Genomic DNA, 20442 nt, shown 5'->3' with positions numbered 1-20442 from the left:
TCCAGATCGGAATGAAAATTGATATGTATATATATATTAGTATATTATTATTTATTATTATTATTATTATTATTTTTTTGTAATGACGCGTGTCTCGAAACATTGAATGTTTGAATGGTCGTTAATAGCGAAAAATCTGCTGCATTCTAATTGGCGAATCAATGCTGGTAGTTCGCGTAGTTTTGAGTATAAATAGGGGAGGGGTTGGACCCTTGGTAGACATTCACAACACATTTTTTTTTAAAAAAGATAAGATGCCAGTCACCACTCGATCTGCATGGCTGAGAAGGGCTCGGGAAAGGATAGCCGCAGCATCTGGCGATCGGGAGCCGGATTTCCCAGATAATCCCCCCCGCAAGAAGTAGAGGAACATCGCGATCCCGCGAGTTTGCTCTGAACTCAGACACCGTCAACCCGAGGGTATCCCCCTTGCAGCTGGAGCTCCAAGGGTACCGAGATCGTCGTAAAAGGATGGGCGCGTATATTCGGGCGCTTCGACTGAAGCTTGACCAGCTCCATAGTCTCTACCGGTTAGAAGGGACCATTCAAGTCCTGGAGGATCTTATCGACGAAGGTTACTTCCTGGCGCACTGGCTTATGGCCCGACTACTTGCTGAGCACACGGCGTGCAAAGAGCTGGTCGACCGGATGGACGTACCCGATCTACTGGACAGCGATCGCGAACCCCTGGGTGAAACCGCCTTCCCGTTCGTGACAGAAGTCTGGGCCTATCGAGCTTGCTTGAATAGGCTGATCCGGTTTGTCAACTATCTGGAATCGTCGGGTCAAGCCTTCCGCGAACACCATCTACTTGAAGGCCCATCTGCCTTTATAGAGGACATGATGTCCACGGGCTCTGGGTTGCCAACTGAAAGGCTAGAAGCCCTACAGCGGGAACGAGAGATCTGGCGAACTACGGTGAACGAGCTAGCGGTGGAAGAACTGTTGGAAACTGACCTGTCTGGCCTAACACCTGCCCTGATATTGCAGGACCGTCCAGAACGCTAGAGGGTTACCGGCAAAACTTTTGGATCGGGCTCCCCCAGCAGGAAGCTTGCCGACATTTTGGCGATCCCATTGTAACCAGTTAGCGTTCGAGCCTCGGGTTTCACTTGCTCCGGTGTGACTCCCATTTTTTCTAGCGTTTGCCAGAACAATACGTTAATGGTACTCCTAGTGTCGACCAGGACTCTTTCGACATCGAACTCGCCCATGGTTACTTCGATGACTAGAGGATCGGAATTGCGATGTTGGATCTCCTTGGCATCCTCCAGTGTGAATGATATGGGGTCCGTGCAGAGCGGAGGTTCGTTCGAAGTTGCCTGAAGACTGCAAACTTGGTGTGCCCTCTTCTTCAATGCTCGGACTGAGTCAGCGCAGTCCTCTGGTGGGCCGAGTATCATAGTTATTCGTCCTCTGAGAGGGGAGTTGGCGCGGCCGGGATTCTGCCCTCTTTGTCGCTTGGGAGGACCAGGTAGTTCGTCCTCTTGGGGCATTTTGTCTTGGTGATTTGCGAGCACTCGATTTGCTGGCTGTTGAACATCATTAGTCGGACCATTGTTCATGTATCCTTGCCCGGCACCTCCTGCACCGCGGCCACCATTAGATCGACCACTTCGCCATCCTCCGCGGCGACCTCTGCCTCCGCGGATACTTTTAGGCTGAAAGACGGCTTCGGTTTCGCCAGAGAGGTACTTTCCATATAGGTAGTTCCTTAGATGGACGCACTCGTGCGTGGAGTGGCCGGCTATCATGTGGAAATCGCAGTATAACTCCTTCGGATCGGATGGTTGCTTGTTTTGGCCGTCTACCTCAGAGACTGCATGGACGACACCCTTTTTTCGATCCGGAGGGTCGTGATGCTTTCGGGGCTCGTGTTGCTCGTCCCGGTTTTTAGCCTTCGGGAGGTACGATGGTGTCAAGGTCGTTTTCGCGGCTAATCGGGCATCCTCATCTTCCACGAGTGCAAACCGAGAGGCTCGATGTAGCGCGTCATCGAGTTCTTTAGGCTCTCGGATGTTGAGGTCCTTCCGCAAGGGTGATCCGGGATGAAGACCCTTCCTAAAGGCAGGGATCGTGGCATCTTCTGGGACGGAAACGTTCGCCAATTTTTCTTTGAATCTGCCTAGGAAAATGCCAATAGGCTCTCCGTGTTCTTAGGCCATTTCCCAGAGATCCGAACTCGTCACACCTTGCTCGATGAAGATCCGATAATGCTTGAGGAAGGCCGTTGACAGTTGGTTGAAGTTATCAATTGAGTTTGGCTCGAGCCTTGTAAACCAGGTTAAGGCGGGGCTGGAAAGACTATCAACGAACCACTGGCAGCATTTGATATCCCTCTGTTCGTTGCTGAGGCACGCCTTGGCTACAGTGGCCATGAAGGACGTCATGAAGAGGACCGGATCCTTGTCCCCGAGGTAGGTCGGGAGCTTCAGCTTGACGTTCGGTATGGCGGCTTGCAGAATCCGCTGAGTGAAGGGGGTTCGCCGAGTGATCTGGACAATCCTGTCGATCTCTGGAGCTGTGTTGATAGCCCGGTGGAGGAGCGAGCTCATGCCGCGAATCTGCGACTTGATCTCCTCGATCTCGAGGCAAGCTCCCGTGTTCGTCGAGGGAGCGGTCGGGATAACCGGGGTTTTGCGGATCCGTGAGCCGAATTCGATGGTCGGAGACTTGATGTTTCCTAGGGGAGAAGGGTCCTTCGATCCGATTGGTTGACTGTCGGTATGTCCGAGAAATCGAGACGACGAGTAAGATCGCCTGTCGCGAGTACAGGCGACTGCCCCGCGGAGACTGGAGATGGAGTCGTCTGTGTTACGACTGCATCGACCCTGCGATTGGTGTCGGAGATCATCTGGTAAATTTATTTTGTCATGGTGCCGAACAAGATCTTGAAATCTTCCATAGAAACGACCTGCGGGTTTTGGAATAGTGCGATCAGGGGGATTCTCAGTTCGGACCCCAGGTTGTTGCTCTGTGGCGCGCATCGTTTCCCCTCTCAAGAGTGGTTCATCTTAGTGCTCTGTATCGAGGTGGACTGGTTGTTCGCGAGTTCGCCCTATTCCTTGGCTGGGGTCCCCTTCAGATCTGACCTCAGCTGGGAGTTTGAGGCAGTTATCGGTTGGGTTGACCGATGTAGCGACGTTATGACGGGCGTAAACGGCTGTCGTTTGCATGGTTGGAGCGTCACTTCGTGCTTTCGTGTCACCCCGAGGAGGTGCTAGGCCCGTGACATCGGATACACTTGAAGAGGTGCGGTTTGTGCCGATGATGTAGGCTGGTAACTGGAGACATTGTTGTAGGCTTGAAGGGAACCTTTCGGTCGAGCTGCTTTGAGAGATTAACTTGTAAAGACGATTTTGCGTCCCCACAGACGACGCCAATTGTATAAACTAGGTTTCCACAATGAATTTGTTTAGTGAGGGAAACAAATTCAAAGAAATAATCTCTCAAAGCACAATAAAAGATGAATTTAGGGTTTGCTCAAGAACAAAGATGAATTTAGGTTTTTCTGTATTAATTCTTCGGATGCCTTACAATGGAGAAGTCTCTCCCCTTTTATACAATTTTATTGATCACAAAATATATTAACTTTCCTTATCACCCATAATGAAATACGGAAAGTTCCCATCTCTTCCTCAAGTCGGTCGTCGGTCAAATTAAGAAGTCGGTTTCTCGTCGGTGGGCTAAGCCTTCTTGTCCGAACAGGCCTCCTCCAGATCGTTAGTTAAGATCTCTAACCGGGAATTAACCGAATTCTCAGTTAAGTGATCAATTTATCTTTCTAGTTTAGATCGGTATGTTGAGAGTGCAGTAACAACATATTACATATATATAACTAGGAAACGAAATCGGAATTTATTTTTTTGCGTGTGGATTATTATCTAATCAATTACTATATACATACAAAAACAACTAATGAAAAAGAAAATATGTACTTTCACAAAAAATATATCTATATATGTATCATATATTTGCAATCCGGTGAAAGCCTAAAAATTTGAATTGTGTTTACATGTCTTTCTATTTAAGATCTGTTACAACTTGTTTCACGTATGTGTTTTATAATCTAAAAATTAGTTAGTTGCAATTATTTTTCATTTTTATTTATTGGTTACGATGTCAAATATTAATAAAAATGACTGATTACAACAATACACATACGTAAAAATAAATCGAATTGTAATTTATTTTCTACCTATGTTCTGCTTATGTTTTGCTCATTGTTTGCCCACTTTTTTCTTCTACCTTAAATTATAATGAATCAAATATGACATAAATGCAAAATCATGTTAATGCAATATTGTTTGGAAATATTTGATCAGATGTAATATGCTTCTTAGTTTTATGCAGTCTCGTCAATATGATTTCTTTTTAACATATTTATGAGTTTTTAAATTAAATTCATGTTAATTAAATATATATCAAGTCACACATATTATATTATGGATTTTTACAAGCTCTAGTTTATTTTTATCAAATTCAAACAATGTGTGTTTCTTTGGTTTGTGATGTTATTTAGACCAAAATATATAAAATCTATGTTGTTATTGTAATCAAAAAGAATTCAAAATTTTAAAATAGATAGTTGAGGATACTTATGATGTATATAAAAGCATGTGTGAATAATTACAGTGTAAGATTGACTTCATCACTGAATATACAAAAGATTCTTGCACACATATTATGAGCAATATTCAAAATGACTTTTTTTTTTTTTTTCCAACCAAAAATGACTTTTTTTAATAGCCTAAATCCATATGTAAGGTTAAAGAGTTCATTGTTTGGACGAAGAAGAAAAATTGGAGAGTGTGGTTGGCATATCGAAACTGTTGGGACTAAAACTCTTAAGTCTGAGAGATTGCAGAGCTCCAATAGATATCGGTATAGTGGAAGAGCTGGCACTTTTTGAGCACCTAGAAGATTTGGAGATACCCATCAGTGATAGTATCAGCGATAGTACAGCTCTCAAGAAACTTCTAAGCTTCCCAAGATTGGCAAATGTCACAAGTTATTTGATGCTTACAAGGAATCGGACATTACCAAGTACTAATCTGGTGTGGAATATGAGAAATATGGAAAAACTCAGTCTCCTACAGCTGAGTTGTATTTTTGAACTAGATGTTAAGATAGTGGAGGATGTCATCAGAACCAGCTGCTTTCCCAACCTCACCACTGTTACCATATTGGAAGTACATGACACAAAAGATTTGGGCTGGATAATCTATGCAACAAGCCTTGCAACTTTTGACATTCGAGATTCAAGTTTTGAAGAGGTGATAACCAGAGAGCAATTAATCAGTGCATATGCAGAAGACCTGATTCCGTTTGGGAAGCTTAAGACATTGAAATTGCACTACCTTCATAACCTTCAAAGCATATGCCTAAGTGCTCTCGAGTTTCCTTTCTTAAGAAAGTTGTCCATTCATTCATGTCCAAAGCTGAAACGGCTTCCATTAAATTCCAAAAGTGTTCCAGACTTGGAAGAACTGGTACTAAAGCATTCACCCAAGCTATGGATAGAAGATATTGAATGGGAGGATGAAGCCACTAAGCAACGTTTCTCATCTTCATGCATTGGAAAGGTATTTAATCTGCTCCTCCCTGTCCAATTTGTCTATCTTTTCCTGGTTATATATTCATAGGACGTGTTTCACCAATATTTTTTCCTCTAATATGATTGTTTTAGGATTCTCCGACGTACATGATCACTACTGGAATGCAAAGGATCTGTTTGCGAGAAAATTGGAGGCTTGACAATTATCTTTTCTTATTTATATTTTATTTTGTCATTTGTGCCTTTGTTTAGTAAGAAACTTTTCAGTGTTAGCTTGGTTAGTCAGGCTTGTAAAAGTTTACCTCAAACACTTTCCGATGTGCTTTACAGTTTTTGTGTTTATTCCCTGCGACTACTCTTGATTGCCTCAGCGCACAGTTTGTGTGCTTTTTAGAGTTTTGTGTGTTTCCACTTTCTACTTCCCATGACCGCTCTTTCCTACTCTGAGTTTTGGGATTTCCCTTCTTTGTTAATTAACCTAAAACAAACAGAATCATAAATTTTCCCTTCTTTACACAAGTGAAGTTTTCAACTGTGTACTAGGCTACTAGCATGAAAGCACCATGAAGATCTCAGAATTACATTCCTGGTGAAGCAAAGACAGATGATCCACAAAATCACTAAACGTTGATCACTTCTTGTTTTGGCACAGATTAAGTGAACATTGTTTGAATCTAAAAAACTTCAGCAGCTGTTGCCAAAGGGAATGAACTTCACGTAAATGTAATGATAATCTCTAAAGCTGCGACTCATCTCTAACGTGCTGCCGACACCAAGCTTCTTACCAACATCCTTTTACTTGGTTTCTGCATCACTGATTAAAATGGAGAAAATTCGAGAGAAACGAGAATCAGGAATCGAGAGGAAGAAAGCAACTGTATGATGTTCTAGCTGATACAGCTGACCATCGATCTCCCTGATACAGAAAACAACTATATGTTCCAGCTGCTACCTTTTGAGGATTTCCAGTTCCCACAGAAAGCAACTATATATAACATATCTCATTTCAACGTTAACATAAACAAACACGACAAATGATTTAAATTAACAAGTGTAAGTGGAACATCAGAATCGTAATCAATCAAGCAAGAAGCAAAATGACATTGAATCTTCCATTCTTTCATTCATCCTTCAACTGATGATCCTGCAAAGCAAACACACTAAACTAATCAGAGAGTGTTAATTTGGAATGTGTATCTTAAGTTTCACTTCTAAATTCAGTAGCTATGTAGAAAAAGGAAAATAAAGCCACTGCCTTTCGTTGAGGACATACCACACCGTGCTGCAGATCCACCAACATTGCCACTGCCTTTCGTTGTTCCTCCTTGCTACATAAGCCGACCAGCATACCACGGAAAGTGATGTCATTAGGAGCCACACCATTAGAAATCATTTCCTCGAAAATGTTTAGGGCACCACTAAGATCACCCATTTGACAAAACCCATGAATTAAACTATTATAAGTAACTGTATTAGCAACTATTCCTCTTTGATGCATCAAGTAGAAAATCTCCACTCCATCGTCAACCCTTTTAGCCTTACAATAGCCATTAATAAGGGTAGTATAAGTGACTACGTTTGGAGAGCAGCCCTTGGTTGCCATCAAATCAAACATGCGCTTGGCATCATCTAGACGGTTACGCTTGCAAAGCCCATCGATGATTGAACTATAGGTGACCGTATCAGGAATTATATCCCTACGGAGCATCTCCTCATATAACTCTTCAGCCTCAGTGAACTTCCCTTCTTTGACAGATGCATTGATCAATGCATTGAAAGTTACAAGTTGAGGATTGATTTGCCTTTCAATCATATCACGCAACAATTTTTCAGCATCACCCCATCTACCAAAGCTACAAAACCCGTCGATCATACAGCTGTAGGTATAAACATCTGGAAAAATTCCTTTCTCATGCATTTCAGTGAAAAGTTTTTGAGCATGGCTATGATGTCCGTCTTTGCAAAGGCGATCAATGATGGCAGTGTAAATTACAACACCGGGTTTGATGTGGGTTTGCTCCATCTTCCTAAGCAGATTCAAGGCAGATTCAGTGTCACCAATCTTACACATTCCATTTACAACCATATGATCAAATAAAGCCAAGGCTTCAGAGAGCCTATCTTGGAGACATAACCCGTGGAGCAGCGTGGTAAACGTAACAACATTGGGATGGAAACCAAGTTTAGTGATCTTTCCAAACGTAGACAAAGCAAATGACAACTTATGACAGCTGCAATAACATTTCATCAGAGTAGAAAAGCTGTATATATCAAATGGAATCCGGCGCAATTCCATCTTCTGATGGAGAGAAATCGCAACATCGGGACGTTTCATCTTCACGACGACACCAATTAGTTTATTAAAATCAATTTCCGAATAGAGGGGACGAGATCGAACCATGTAATCGAACAGATCAATGGCATCATCTAAGCTTTTGATATAATGAGACCCACTCCTCAATTTCAAACTCTCCCCTCCAAACGTTCCTCCGCTCAAAGACGGCTTACTCTTCTCAACTTTGCTACCTTTCTTCGGGACGCGTCGATTGCCCAATCTCGTACAAAACCATCTAGCCGAAGCAGCTGCTGCAATAGCAGAAGCAGATTCCGATCTACAAACCCTAGCCAACATCTTTAGTTTCGCCTGATTTCGTTCTTTCTCGATCTACCCTAACAAGAGTGAGAGAGTGAGTGCCCTTGAAACCGATACCTTCGCTTCAATTGGATTGGCACAATCACCGGTTTAATTTAATTTGGTTGGTTCGTTGACCGGTTTAGGTGAAATTCATCGTTGACTCAGGAAACAACCACAGAGGAAAAACTAAACAATGCGAAACAAAAAAAAAAAAACAAGTTCTTGCTTGACAAAGAACAAGAAGAATCAAAATCCCACAAGTTTTTGAATCATTAAAAACAAACAATCCGAACACAAAGAACATTAAACGACAAGACACCATTTCAAATGGAAGCTCAACATATATCATTCCCAAGATTAAAAATCAAAACAGGAGTAACACACAACATTGGTTTCTTCTCTTCTCTTAGTATGATGCTTCAGAGTTTTTCCAACCTCCATAGGACTCCTCTTCAATACCCCTGCTTCGGTTTTCCTAACAAAACACCACCATCACAAGATGTCAAGAACACATATTGCTCTTCAGATTCAACTAGTTAACATTTAAAAACCAAATCAAGAACGATAAAAGATGATTTTTTTATACCGAGGGCTTGAAGGAGAGAGCGACCCAAATCTCGCCTTTGAACTCTTCATCTTTCACCACATTGTATGCAGTTGGTGGGATCTCTCCTTCCAAGAATACTGGCTCCAGTGGGATACTGCATTTTCTCAAAACATATATGTTCTCACAAATCTCTGTAATTAGGAAAACACCAAGCAAAACAAAGAATCTAAAGTTTGAGGAACTTACGTTGCTTCACCAACCGCATCATCCTCTGTGCCGACATCTTTGTCAAAGATTTTCGCTTTTAACTCTGTTGTTCCTTCAGAGACAGTGAAGATAAATGTCTCATTCCATTCTGGAGCTGTCCCCATTCCTGCAAAAATTCAAATTTATTCTTCTCAACTCTTGAAACACACAAAGATCTTGATTGAAAGCGAAAGAACACACAATAAAAAAGAAAGAAGCTATTGGTCTTGATTGAAAAACGTACCTGTTGCAACACTGCTCTTCTGATCTTGAGTCCGACAAGTGAGTTGCACATAAGGATCCATGTTATCTGTTCACAAAACCAAACAACAAGTCAACAACTAAGCAAATCGATTTCACATATACACAAGAAACAAATCCAGATTTACCATCAATTAGACTAGATGATCATTAGAATAAAATGATTCCGGATTACCAAAAGATCTTAGATTAATATCACGAATCTAAAGCCTAATCATAAAATGAAATCACATGTTTGTAAACACAGATCTTTCCAAGTCAGTAAAATCTGATTGGCACCACTATTCAAAATTGTGAATCTTTTGATCCTAAAGACGAAACATTTAAACACGTACGTATATACATTGACAGATTCAACACAATTGAGACAGAACCCATCAAACAAAACTCAAAAGGGTTCCAAGGATTTCTGAAAAAAAATTGACGAAAGGAGGCTTACTCAAAAAATCAGCGTCCTCGAGACCTTTGGCGCTGACAAGAACGACTTCAAGAGTTCCATGAGGCATTTTTTTTTGTTTTTCTCTTGTGATCTTTTTGGCTTTTTTCTCAGAGAAATTGTGAAGATTCAGATCCCAAGAGAGAGAGAGATGCGAGGAGGCTTTTGTCTGATTTGTAATAAGATCGTCATTTTCACCACGACAATATGAATATATATATATATTGGGAATTTAGAACATCGCTGTAGCGCGTGGGAGCGTGTAACTAATGCTCTTTTTTCCTTAATTAGAGTAATTGAAAAATAGTTGTGCTTTTGTTGAAAAAAAAATAATTAATTAGATGATTAAATTCGGGTCAAACTTGAATATTTTCCAAAATTTATGACATTGTTAACCAGTCTTACAGATGTTGTTATCTTATTTGACTACTACTACTACAGACATTAAGGAATTGTGATTTTCTTTACTAATGGGAAATTACAAGTTAATCTCTTTTAATTGTTTTATTAAGATTGTGTTCCTCCTCTAGCAATATTTATATGTTTTTGATTAATACTATTAATCACAATATAATAATAATAATAAATCCTATGGTATTAAATATTGTGATTAATACTGTTAATCACAATATAATAATAAAAAATCCTATGGTATTAAATATTTATTCATACAGGAAAAGCAGTATGAGTTTGCTGCTATGCTAATCTAATCATTATGACATAATCTTTTAAAATGGGACATTACCCTTATTGCAATGAAAATAATAAACATGACAAAAAAAACTTTACAAATTGTTCAACTAGTTTTTTTCTTTTTCAATTCTTAATTTTCTTAAATTGATTGATTTCTTTTTAATAAGAATAAATGGATAGAAAGTAAAATTTAAAATATATTTTCAGAAAGAAATTATGTGTAAATGTATTTATTAGAAGAAATTAAAAAAATATAATAATGATATTAAAATAGTCAACTTTTATTTGTTCACTTTTTCCACTGGTTTCCACCGGGTTAGTTGAATCTAGGGTACATTTGCCATCTTCTTGATATGTATACAACATTTTGTTTTCTTGTCAACCATCTTCTTTATAATATAATCAAATAAATATATTACCCCAAAAATGAAATAAATAATACGTTTGTATCTTTAGGACAAACAAGCTTCTGAATAACGATGTACGCTAAAGTAAATTAGGGGGAATAAACATAGCCTATATCTTCTAATGAATAATATATTCATTGATAGTAATAAGAGCTATACAAACAACAAACTGATGCATGGCGATGAAAAGAGATTAAAATAAGCTGATTTCTTATTGGCGTAATATAAATTGTAAACATAAAATCACTGATATAATGGTTTAAAATAGCATAAAGTAGTAGTTTTTGTGCTTCGAACCTGACATCAACAAAGCCATACCTTAAAATCAATCTGCAGAAAAAATATCAATATCCATGAAACAAAACAGAGACGTTAGAATTAAAAACAAAAAAAAAACTCTGTTCACAAAACAGAGCTAGTCAAATTAATATTTTGTCTCTTCATGTTTGTTGTAGGATCTTTATCACTTTTGACAGCAAACATAAGTTGAATACTTCTACAGTTCTACTAAACGACAGACCTAATTACGTTCCAATAACCAAAAACTTTATTCTCCAATATGTGTTTCTTGCACAAAAGGCAATCAGTCTAAAAGCTTATGATACGATTGTACATTGCCACGTCAAGAGGACTCAAGTTGGTTGCTGATGACGTGGACAAGAAGAGAGGAAAGACTCTGATTGTGGAGGAGGCGTGGCCGTTACGGGATCAGCTTAAAAGAGCTGTGAAGCTCTTCTTCTTCATTATGCTGAATGTTGAATATTGTGAAGATTGGTCAAGCGATGTGCTTGTGGTTGGAGAGGTGAGCTAGAGATGTGCTAGTATCTCTCTTATGGTGTGTTGGGAGCTGAGCTAGTGATGTGCTAGTCTCTCTCTGTTCTTATCAGTTAGTTTTAATTGTGTGTTCGTGTAATCAGAGCTTACGGTATCGTAAATCTAACAGCTTATTTGGGTAAAAGAAGTAGAACAATTCATGAATTCAGACAAGTAAAATACTACCTTCAAGTTCATTGATAGTAATGGACTGGATCATCAATATGTCTCTTGAAATAAGCAGCAACCTTATCAAGATCCCCAAACATTCTTTTCCTGAACTTGAATCCATTTGGGTATAAACCAATGTACTCGTGGTGCGGATTTGCAGATCGTATGTAAGACAATATGAAGCTCCCTGGATGTTCATGCGATACACTGAAACCGTAAACAACCATTTTCGGATTTTCACCTTTTTCAACCCGAAGAGGATCATCTATTTCCGACTTTGTCCCAGTCCGAAATTTACAGTAGTTGATCATTGTCATAAGATGAGTTACCAAAGGATCAACATACCTATCCATTACCTGAAAATTTTAAAACGTGTAAGTATTTTCACTTACATCAAAACTGAAATTTATAAGAAGAGTATAATAAAGACGGACCTCATCTAGATCCTCGAAGGTTTCATTCCCAATTTTCAATGTTTTACCAATACGTTGTAAGCTCACTATGTCCTTGCCCTCCTTGTTACCTTCGATAATCTCTTTGTTAGCATACACATTATCAAAAATCTTGATCATCAAAGTCAGATGATTCAATCCTCGTGAGCTTGGACGAACAATGCTTTCTCCAATATTCTTATCAGACAAATACTGTGCTGCTTGCTCAGCAGTGATGTTCTCAAAACGAGGATGAACAATCATCCGAGACTTAAACTGTTTCTTTTCCTTAGGAGCTTTCTCTTTCTCTACTAGGACATTGTTCTGTTCCTCCTCGTGGTAATACTCATCTACATCCTCGAAATTTATGTTCTTTCTCATTTCGCTTTCTTTGCAGACAAGGAGCACACGATACCTATTCTTTTGAATTGATTTGATCTTGCAAGTAACCATATCGCCTTCACACAGTTTGTTCGACAAGTCAACAATATCTCTACCATTATCTGAGTAATCTTCCTTGAATAGAATCCCAGGTAATCGACAATCTAATGCACATATGGCTTTACCACTTGTCACTTTCTGAACAGTGGCCTGCACAATTCTCCCTTCACCAATAGTTTCTTTTGTTTCACCTGAGAACATATAAAACTCTTCATCTGCATCAATAGCTTTAAACGGACTCCGCCAATCCTGAAAACCACAGATTAGTTCTCTCATGATAAGACTATAAGTTTCCTTCTTATTCTCTTGGTTCTTGCTGCTCAAATACTCATCAAGAACAATTCTTCTCAAAGAAGCTGGCTGATCTCTCACATGCTCTATCGCCATCTCTATCGCATCATCCTCACCACCTCTTACGATACCATCATGAGCATAAACATCTTTCGCCAATTCCTGCGCAGGACCGTATGATTCAGGATGTATTCTAGTATCATCCAACAGATCAATAAACTGGCTGCTATTACAAGCTGATCCGCTCCTACGAATCCTCAAGAAACCAGCTGCATTTACAAATACTTTTTTACCAATCCCATGATTTATCAGTTCCTTGCGGACAAATATTGAACCAGCTCTAACAAGAGACTTCTGCAAAGATGAAGCTTTCCTAGGGCCAAACCCTGAAACAAACTGTAAAGGAGAAAAAAGCCATTCATGGCTCGCAGCCAGATTAATGTCGATTCCAACTTGATTCGTTATGTCAACCATAACTTGTTCAACCATCTCATACTTCTCATCTGGATCAAGAAAGTCCTGCAAAGAATGAAGCTTCCAAGACAAAATATCTTTACATGGACCGCATAAAGTTGAGATCATTGCTAATGGATTCTGGAGATAACGTCCAAGAGCAACTGCACGTTTCACAATCCCTGGCTGTTGAGGTAGTTGTTCACTTGAGATTCTAGAGTTTTCGTATAGCCTAGGAAGAGACTCATCCGCATAAACCACTAAAATATCACGAAACCCATTAATTACATCAAAGCCTAGTTCTTCCACGATTTCGAATATTACCTCATAAATCTTATCCTTCAGACGTAAACAACTCATATTTACAGCTCCTAAAGCCACAACATCCGGTTGATGTTCTGTTATAAACTTTGAAAGACGATCTTGCTCCTTCTTTTTACGTTGTTGGTCATTTACATCTGGAAGTCGCAATGCCAAGGATCCCGCGTAAAGCACATCAAGAAGCTCTCCCGATGAATCCAGCATCACAAATGTAGTCTCTGGAGTTCCAGGTCCCCAACAACACACGCCAAGACCCTTGGCACAGCTTCCTTATCATTCCTTTGGTATGGCCCTGAAGACACTTTGTTCCATAAAACCTGTCCATACTCCGAAAGCAACCGAGTCTTAGCTCTGCTAGTTAGCAAGGATCTTGCTTCTTTCTCCATCGACGGCAAAAGAAAACCGTGAACCGCGTCTTCCAATATCAGTTTCCTCTGCTCATTCCAGATTTGAGCATACTTACTGACACCAACACTTAGATAGTGTTCATTGCATTCACTAATGATCCTATTCATATGATTCTCCGGGAGCTTGAAAGTTACTTGAAGAAGCTTCTCCTCTTCCGCTTTCTGAATGAGAAGCCATTGTACACCTTCAAACTTCCTCAAAGGCTTTTCCCGTAACCACTTAACCGCAGAGAACCGATGGAAAGAATCTATAACCACATTCCCAACTGGTGTTGGACTTGTTGAGACTACTGCATTCTCCATATAAATCCCTCGAACATACTTTTTGATCAATACCTCACAGCTTATCTCGACCGCAGCCACATGTCTTGCGCCTTTAAGAACAGCTTGAGGATCTTCAAACATTGCACACACATAATTCAATGCCATCTCCTCTGGTGTTTCCTTTGCATCTTCAAGATCATCAACAAGAACTTTCTCAAGAGACAACGCGAGTCCCAACTGCTCAGCGCTATAACCAAACTTGTTTGCAAATTCCTGGATCCCAAATTTGCTGCAGATGTTATATTGTGATTTCCTATTAGGCCTCTTGTACTGTCCTTCTTCATCAATCTCACGATGAGTAAAATGCAAGTTGAACTTTGAGTCCACATCATCCACTTCTCTCTCTGTTTCAGATGCTTCAAGAGACTTGATAACAGATTCGAAAATACTCTTATCGAGATCAGACCTGCAGGTTTCTTCTTCAAAACGTTTTGTATAGTAACCAAACAAAGCGTTTTTTCGTTTCCGTAGAAGAAGCCACTTTCTGTCCAAATCTTGAATCATCCACAAGACTTTATGCCACTTGGTCTCAAGCTTCTTATTACCATCAGCATGATCAGAACTGTCCAATAAACTCAGACACTGCTCCTTCCGGTACATAGCTATAAACGGTATCTCTAGCTTCTGCAGTTGTCATGAGTTGTCTTTTGGTCTGTCTACATTGGGAAAGGTCATAAAACTTGGTTTCCAGCCTAATGTTGTTACGTTTAGCACACTTCTCCACGGGTTCTGTCTCGAAGATAGGGTTTCTGAAGCTGTAGCTTTATTTGATCATATGGTTGAAACGAGATTAACACCCAACGTCGTAACGTTTACCACACTCATGAACGGTCTTTGCCGTGAGGATCGAGTTCTTGAAGCAGTAGCTCTGCTTGGTCGTATGTTAGCAATTGGTCATGAACCTAACGCGGTTACTTACAGAACAATTGTAAATGGAATGTGTAAGATGGGAGACACTGACTCTGCCTTGAATCTGCTTAGGAATATGGAGAAAAGCCACATCAAAGCCAATTTTGTACTCTATAATCCCATCATTGATCGTCTTTGCAAAGATGGACATCAAAGCGATGCTCAAAATCTTTTCACTGAAATGCTTGAGAAAGGCATCTTTCCCAGTGTGGTTACCTACAACTGTATGATAGACTCTTTTTGTAGATCTGGTAGATGGAGCAATGCCAAAAGATTGTTGCGTGATATGATTGAAAGGCAAATCAATCCTGATATTTTCACTTTCAATGCATTGATCAATGCATATGTCAAAGAAGGGAAGTTCATTGAGGCTCAAGAATTATACGAGGATATGCTCTGTAGTGGTGTAATTCCTAATACAATCACCTATAACTCAATGGTCGATGGGTTCTGTAAACATAACCGTTTAGATGATGCTAAGCGCATGTTTGATCTGATGGCTATCAAGGGCTGCTCTCCTAACGTAGTCACTTTCAATAGTCTCATAGACGGATGTTGTAGAGCTAAGAGGGTAGATGATGGAATGAAACTTCTCCGTGAAATGTTGAGAAGAGGATTAGTTGCTGATACTATTTCTTACAACACTCTAATTCACGGGTTCTGTCGAGTGGGAAATCTTAAGATGGCCCAAGACCTTTTCCAGGAGATGATTTCTCAAGGTGTGTACCCTGATACCATAACTTGTAACACTTTGTTGTATGGTTTCTGCGAAAATGGACAGCTAGAAGAGGCTTTGGAAATGTTTGAGGTTATCCAAAAGAGTAAGATTGATCTTGATACTGTTACTTATAACATCATCATCCATGGAATGTGCAAGGGTAGTAAGGTGGACGAAGCATGGGACTTATTTTGTACTCTCCCCATAGATGGTGTGGAGCCTGATGTTCAAACTTACAATATAATGATATATGGGTTTTGTATGAAAGGTACAATTTCAGAAGCAAATGCGTTATTCCGTAAAATGAAGGACAATGGACATGTACCATGTGACTGCACTTACAATACACTAATCAGGGGATGCCTTAGAGCTGGTGAAATAGCTGCATCATGTGAACTTTTCAGGGAGATGCGAAGCAACGGGTTGAATGGTGATGGATCCACCCTGAAACTGGTTGCTGATATGCTAATAGATGGTAGATTGGACAAGAGCTTTTTTGATATGCTGTCTTAGTGTTTCTTGTGAAGAGTGACTGTCTTGATTTAGTTTTTATATGGTATGTCTTACTTACTTGTGCCTTAGTTGTAACATGTGGGAGGATTTTGCAGAGGTTTCAGGTTCTGTGATTTCTCAAAATGGTGAAAGTGTCTCTGAAGATACATTCACTTGGTTAGTAAATTTGATATATACAAAAAACACTTTCTCTTTATTGTTGAACGTTTAAATCAATCAATACATTTTTTGGTTAGAGCGAATAGTCCTTGGAAATGAGCGGCTTCTCCATGAACTTGGAGGCTACCATACCAATGGCAAAGAAGAGAGGCCAAATAGATGATACTTTAATTGGACCGTTTTCGCCTTTTACGACAAAACAGTAGTTGACCGTCGACACTATTAACCCACCAACAACACAGAACAATAAGACCGTATCTGTGAAACTTCCAAAGATCCTTCTGTAGCCACGTGCTGGAAGGTAGAACCAAGGTATAGGCCACTTGCATCTGAAACTAGCTTTATGGGCTTTGATTTTGTAGCTGAGGTCAAGGATGGAGAGGAAAACAGAGAGGACTGACATTACTAAGGAGATTCTTGTGAAGTAAGGCTTGCGAATGGAAGAGAGCTGGTCTGTAACCGCTGATGCAATCTCTAGGAGCAAGTTGATGACGACGAAGAAGGCCATCCCACTAGAACACCGAGATTTACTTTTTCGCTTTCGCTTGTTAGATGATGATTGTTCATATACAGTCCTTAGTACTTGCTCGATATCTCGATGATCAGTAGTAGTTTCTAGCTTGCGCATCACTTTTTCCCACACTTCTTCCTTCTTCCCGCGTAAAGATGAACCCACCATGCTGAGACTCAGTGGAAGGTTATCACATAGGTCTACAACCCTTTCTGCAAGCTCTTTAAAACCATTATCCGGATAGTTTTGTCTGAAAGCATATCTGCAAAAGATCTCAAGAGCTTCTTCACTAGTTGGAAAATCCACATTGTATGTAGAATTAGAATCGATACCATGTTGCAGCAAGAGATCTTGGTCTTCTGTGGTCACAATAATCCTACTTCCACGACCAAACCAAGTAGTTTCCTTAGCCAAAGCCTCTAATTGCTTAAGATCATCCACATCATCAAGAATGATAAGCACTTTCAGGTTGCTTAGCCTTTCTTCTATCGCACCTAAATGGGATATCTTCATACCATCTTGGTTTAATATCTTGGAAAGAAGTTTCTCTTGTAGTTGTAGCATCAAACCATACTCGTCAAGATCACTATTATAGCTTCCCTTAAGATTCTCCATAAAACAAGTAAGCTGAAAACGGCTAGAGAGTCGGCTATGTAAAGCCCTGGCGATGGTAGTCTTACCAATGCCTGCAGGGCCACATATTCCAACAATCATAGCTACTTCTTCAGTATCTAAATGCAGTAAAGACTGCATGTTCTGCAAATGTGCTTCCATACCAACCTTGTCTTCAAAATCCCTAGAGATTGTTGCAGCATTTAGGTTGTTTGAAACATCTCTTGAAACCTTTTCAATCAAATCCGCTTCATTATCCCTAAAAGGAAATAAAAATTAGACACTGTGTTGTGGTAATGGTTCGTAGATTCACAAAATTAAGAATTAAAATCAAAATTGAAGAAAAAAGAACAAACCAGTTTTCGAAGTCTTCTCCTACTATGTTGGCAGCATCGTTCAAAGCTTGCCTCCATCTTAACTTCTCCTCCTCTGTATTTCTAGAACAAGCTCTACCAAAACCCATTCCAAAATCTCCAGTCTGTTTGCGCACATCAGATGAATCTGCTCCATAGAACACTGTCATCACTATTTGTCCCAGTCGTTCCCTACACTTCATAATCTCCGCCAAATCTTCCAAACACCACCTCGATGAAGCATAGTTCTTGGAGAACACCACGATCGAGATCCTCGATTCCTTAATCACCTCTAAGATTTCAGGGGCAATGGTTTTGCCTCTCTTGATCTCACGATCATCGAACATGGTAATCCCGTTGTGGCTAAACTGTTTGCGTAAATGACTCAGAAATGTCTTGCGGACGTCTGGACCGTAGAAGCTCACAAAGACGCCGTATCTCCAGTTGCGTGACGGAGAAGAAGAAGAAGAAGAAGAAGCCATGAGAGACTAGAGTATGGCGAGAAAAGTTCAAGATCAGATATACAAAAATCAAGAACGTCCGGCTCTGCATAAGCCTTATATGATGATGGAAATGACTTTTGAGAAAGAGAGAGGAAGAAACAGTTCATTCAAAGTCAATTCTAAAGTCTCCTCACTCAAAACAAAAACAACAATAATTTTCTAAGTAATATTACTACCAACTAAAGGTGATGGTCCGTGGCTCCGTGCAGATTAGGTGGTTAATCTTAAATTCTTAATCATCGCTTTGGTTAATCTTAATCATCGCTTTAATTAATAAATTTCTGAGCAACTGCACGTTTCACAATCCCTGGCTGTTGAGGTAGTTGTTCACTTGAGATTCTAGAGTTTTCGTATAGCCTAGGAAGAGACTCATCCGCATAAGCCACTAAAATATCACGAAACCCATTAATTACATCAAAGCCTAGTTCTTCCACGATGTCGAATATTACCTCATAAATCTTATCCTTCAGACGTAAACAACTCATATTTACAGCTCCTAAAGCCACAACATCCGGTTGATGTTCTGTTATAAACTTTGAAAGACGATCTTGCTCCTTCTTTTTACGTTGTTGGTCATTTACATCTGGAAGTCGCAATGCCAAGGATCCCGCGTAAAGCACATCAAGAAGCTCTCCCGATGAATCCAGCATCACAAATGTAGTCTCTGGAGTTCCAGGTCCCCAACAACACACGCCAAGACCCTTGGCACAGCTTCCTTATCATTCCTTTGGTATGGCCCTGAAGACACTTTGTTCCATAAAACCTGTCCATACTCCGAAAGCAACCGAGTCTTAGCTCTGCTAGTTAGCAAGGATCTTGCTTCTTTCTCCATCGACGGCAAAAGAAAACCGTGAACCGCATCTTCCAATATCAGTTTCCTCTGCTCATTCCAGATTTGAGCATACTTACTGACACCAACACTTAGATAGTGTTCATTGCATTCACTAATGATCCTATTCATATGATTCTCCGGGAGCTTGAAAGTTACTTGAAGAAGCTTCTCCTCTTCCGCTTTCTGAATGAGAAGCCATTGTACACCTTCAAACTTCCTCAAAGGCTTTTCCCGTAACCACTTAACCGCAGAGAACCGATGGAAAGAATCTATAACCACATTCCCAACTGGTGTTGGACTTGTTGAGACTACTGCATTCTCCATATAAATTCCTCGAACATACTTTTTGATCAATACCTCACAGCTTATCTCGACCGCAGCCACATGTCTTGCGCCTTTAAGAACAGCTTGAGGATCTTCAAACATTGCACACACATAATTCAATGCCATCTCCTCTGGTGTTTCCTTTGCATCTTCAAGATCATCAACAAGAACTTTCTCAAGAGACAACGCGAGTCCCAACTGCTCAGCGCTATAACCAAACTTGTTTGCAAATTCCTGGATCCCAAATTTGCTGCAGATGTTATATTGTGATTTCCTATTAGGCCTCTTGTACTGTCCTTCTTCATCAATCTCACGATAAGTAAAATGCAAGTTGAACTTTGAGTCTACATCATCCACTTCTCTCTCTGTTTCAGATGCTTCAAGGGACGATAACAGATTCGAAAATACTCTTATCGAGATCAGACCTGCAGGTTTCTTCTTCAAAACGTTTTGTATAGTAACCAAACAAAGCGTTTTTTCGTTTCCGTAGAAGAAGCCACTTTCTGTCCAAATCTTGAATCATCCACAAGACTTTATGCCACTTGGTCTCAAGCTTCTTATTACCATCAGCATG

General features: G+C 40.1%; 4 protein-coding genes and 2 pseudogenes across 4 annotated transcripts in view; 1 reads left to right on the top strand and 5 right to left on the bottom strand.

The window, feature by feature from the left end:
* Positions 1–16574, top strand: part of LOC104703945 (pentatricopeptide repeat-containing protein At1g64100-like) — a 51903-nt gene extending 35329 nt beyond the window's left edge. The window contains exon 2 of the mRNA XM_019228125.1: positions 15181–16574. Coding sequence (XP_019083670.1) covers positions 15181–16574 — 1394 coding nt within the window. The remainder of the gene's footprint in view (positions 1–15180) is intronic.
* On the bottom strand, positions 6676–8226 carry LOC104703952 (pentatricopeptide repeat-containing protein At1g64100-like). Its single transcript, XM_010420044.2, has 2 exons — positions 6831–8226; positions 6676–6701 (listed from the first exon to the last, which is right to left on the bottom strand). Exons 1-2 carry the CDS (start codon positions 8187–8189, stop codon positions 6678–6680), a joined length of 1383 nt encoding a protein of 460 aa, XP_010418346.1. The 5' UTR covers positions 8190–8226; the 3' UTR covers positions 6676–6677.
* Positions 8419–9875, bottom strand: LOC104703954 (C2 domain-containing protein At1g63220). Its single transcript, XM_010420045.2, has 5 exons — positions 9686–9875; positions 9230–9295; positions 8986–9112; positions 8779–8893; positions 8419–8667 (listed from the first exon to the last, which is right to left on the bottom strand). The coding sequence occupies exons 1-5, from the start codon at positions 9750–9752 to the stop codon at positions 8599–8601; spliced, it is 444 nt and encodes a 147-aa protein (XP_010418347.1). The 5' UTR covers positions 9753–9875; the 3' UTR covers positions 8419–8598.
* On the bottom strand, positions 11290–15109 carry LOC104705208 (annotated as a pseudogene).
* Positions 16807–18691, bottom strand: LOC109125517 (disease resistance protein RML1A-like). Its single transcript, XM_019227213.1, has 2 exons — positions 18213–18691; positions 16807–18115 (listed from the first exon to the last, which is right to left on the bottom strand). The coding sequence occupies exons 1-2, from the start codon at positions 18689–18691 to the stop codon at positions 16807–16809; spliced, it is 1788 nt and encodes a 595-aa protein (XP_019082758.1).
* The window catches only part of LOC109125516, a 3005-nt pseudogene continuing 1541 nt past the window's right edge, over positions 18979–20442 (bottom strand).

The sequence above is a fragment of the Camelina sativa genome, chromosome 7, assembly GCF_000633955.1.
Source record: "Camelina sativa cultivar DH55 chromosome 7, Cs, whole genome shotgun sequence".
Taxonomy (NCBI): domain Eukaryota; kingdom Viridiplantae; phylum Streptophyta; class Magnoliopsida; order Brassicales; family Brassicaceae; genus Camelina; species Camelina sativa.
This window is presented reverse-complemented; position numbering and strand designations above follow the sequence as displayed.

What these genes read in the sequence shown, in the direction of transcription:
- LOC104703952 (XM_010420044.2), bottom strand. Translation starts at nt 8,189, where the DNA reads ATGTTGGCTAGGGTTTGTAGATCGGAATCTGCTTCTGCTATTGCAGCA. An exon ending in TGGATCTGCAGCACGGTGTG is followed by an intron (nt 6,702 to 6,830) that starts GTATGTCCTCAA and finishes TTTGCTTTGCAG; the next exon opens with GATCATCAGTTGAAGGATGA.
- LOC104703954 (XM_010420045.2), bottom strand. Translation starts at nt 9,752, where the DNA reads ATGCCTCATGGAACTCTTGAAGTCGTTCTTGTCAGCGCCAAAGGTCTC. An exon ending in GATGCGGTTGGTGAAGCAAC is followed by an intron (nt 8,894 to 8,985) that starts GTAAGTTCCTCA and finishes GAGAAAATGCAG; the next exon opens with TATCCCACTGGAGCCAGTAT. An exon ending in CTCTCTCCTTCAAGCCCTCG is followed by an intron (nt 8,668 to 8,778) that starts GTATAAAAAAAT and finishes GTGTTTTGTTAG; the next exon opens with GAAAACCGAAGCAGGGGTAT.
- LOC109125517 (XM_019227213.1), bottom strand. Translation starts at nt 18,691, where the DNA reads ATGGCTTCTTCTTCTTCTTCTTCTTCTCCGTCACGCAACTGGAGATAC. An exon ending in GGAGAAGACTTCGAAAACTG is followed by an intron (nt 18,116 to 18,212) that starts GTTTGTTCTTTT and finishes ATTTCCTTTTAG; the next exon opens with GGATAATGAAGCGGATTTGA.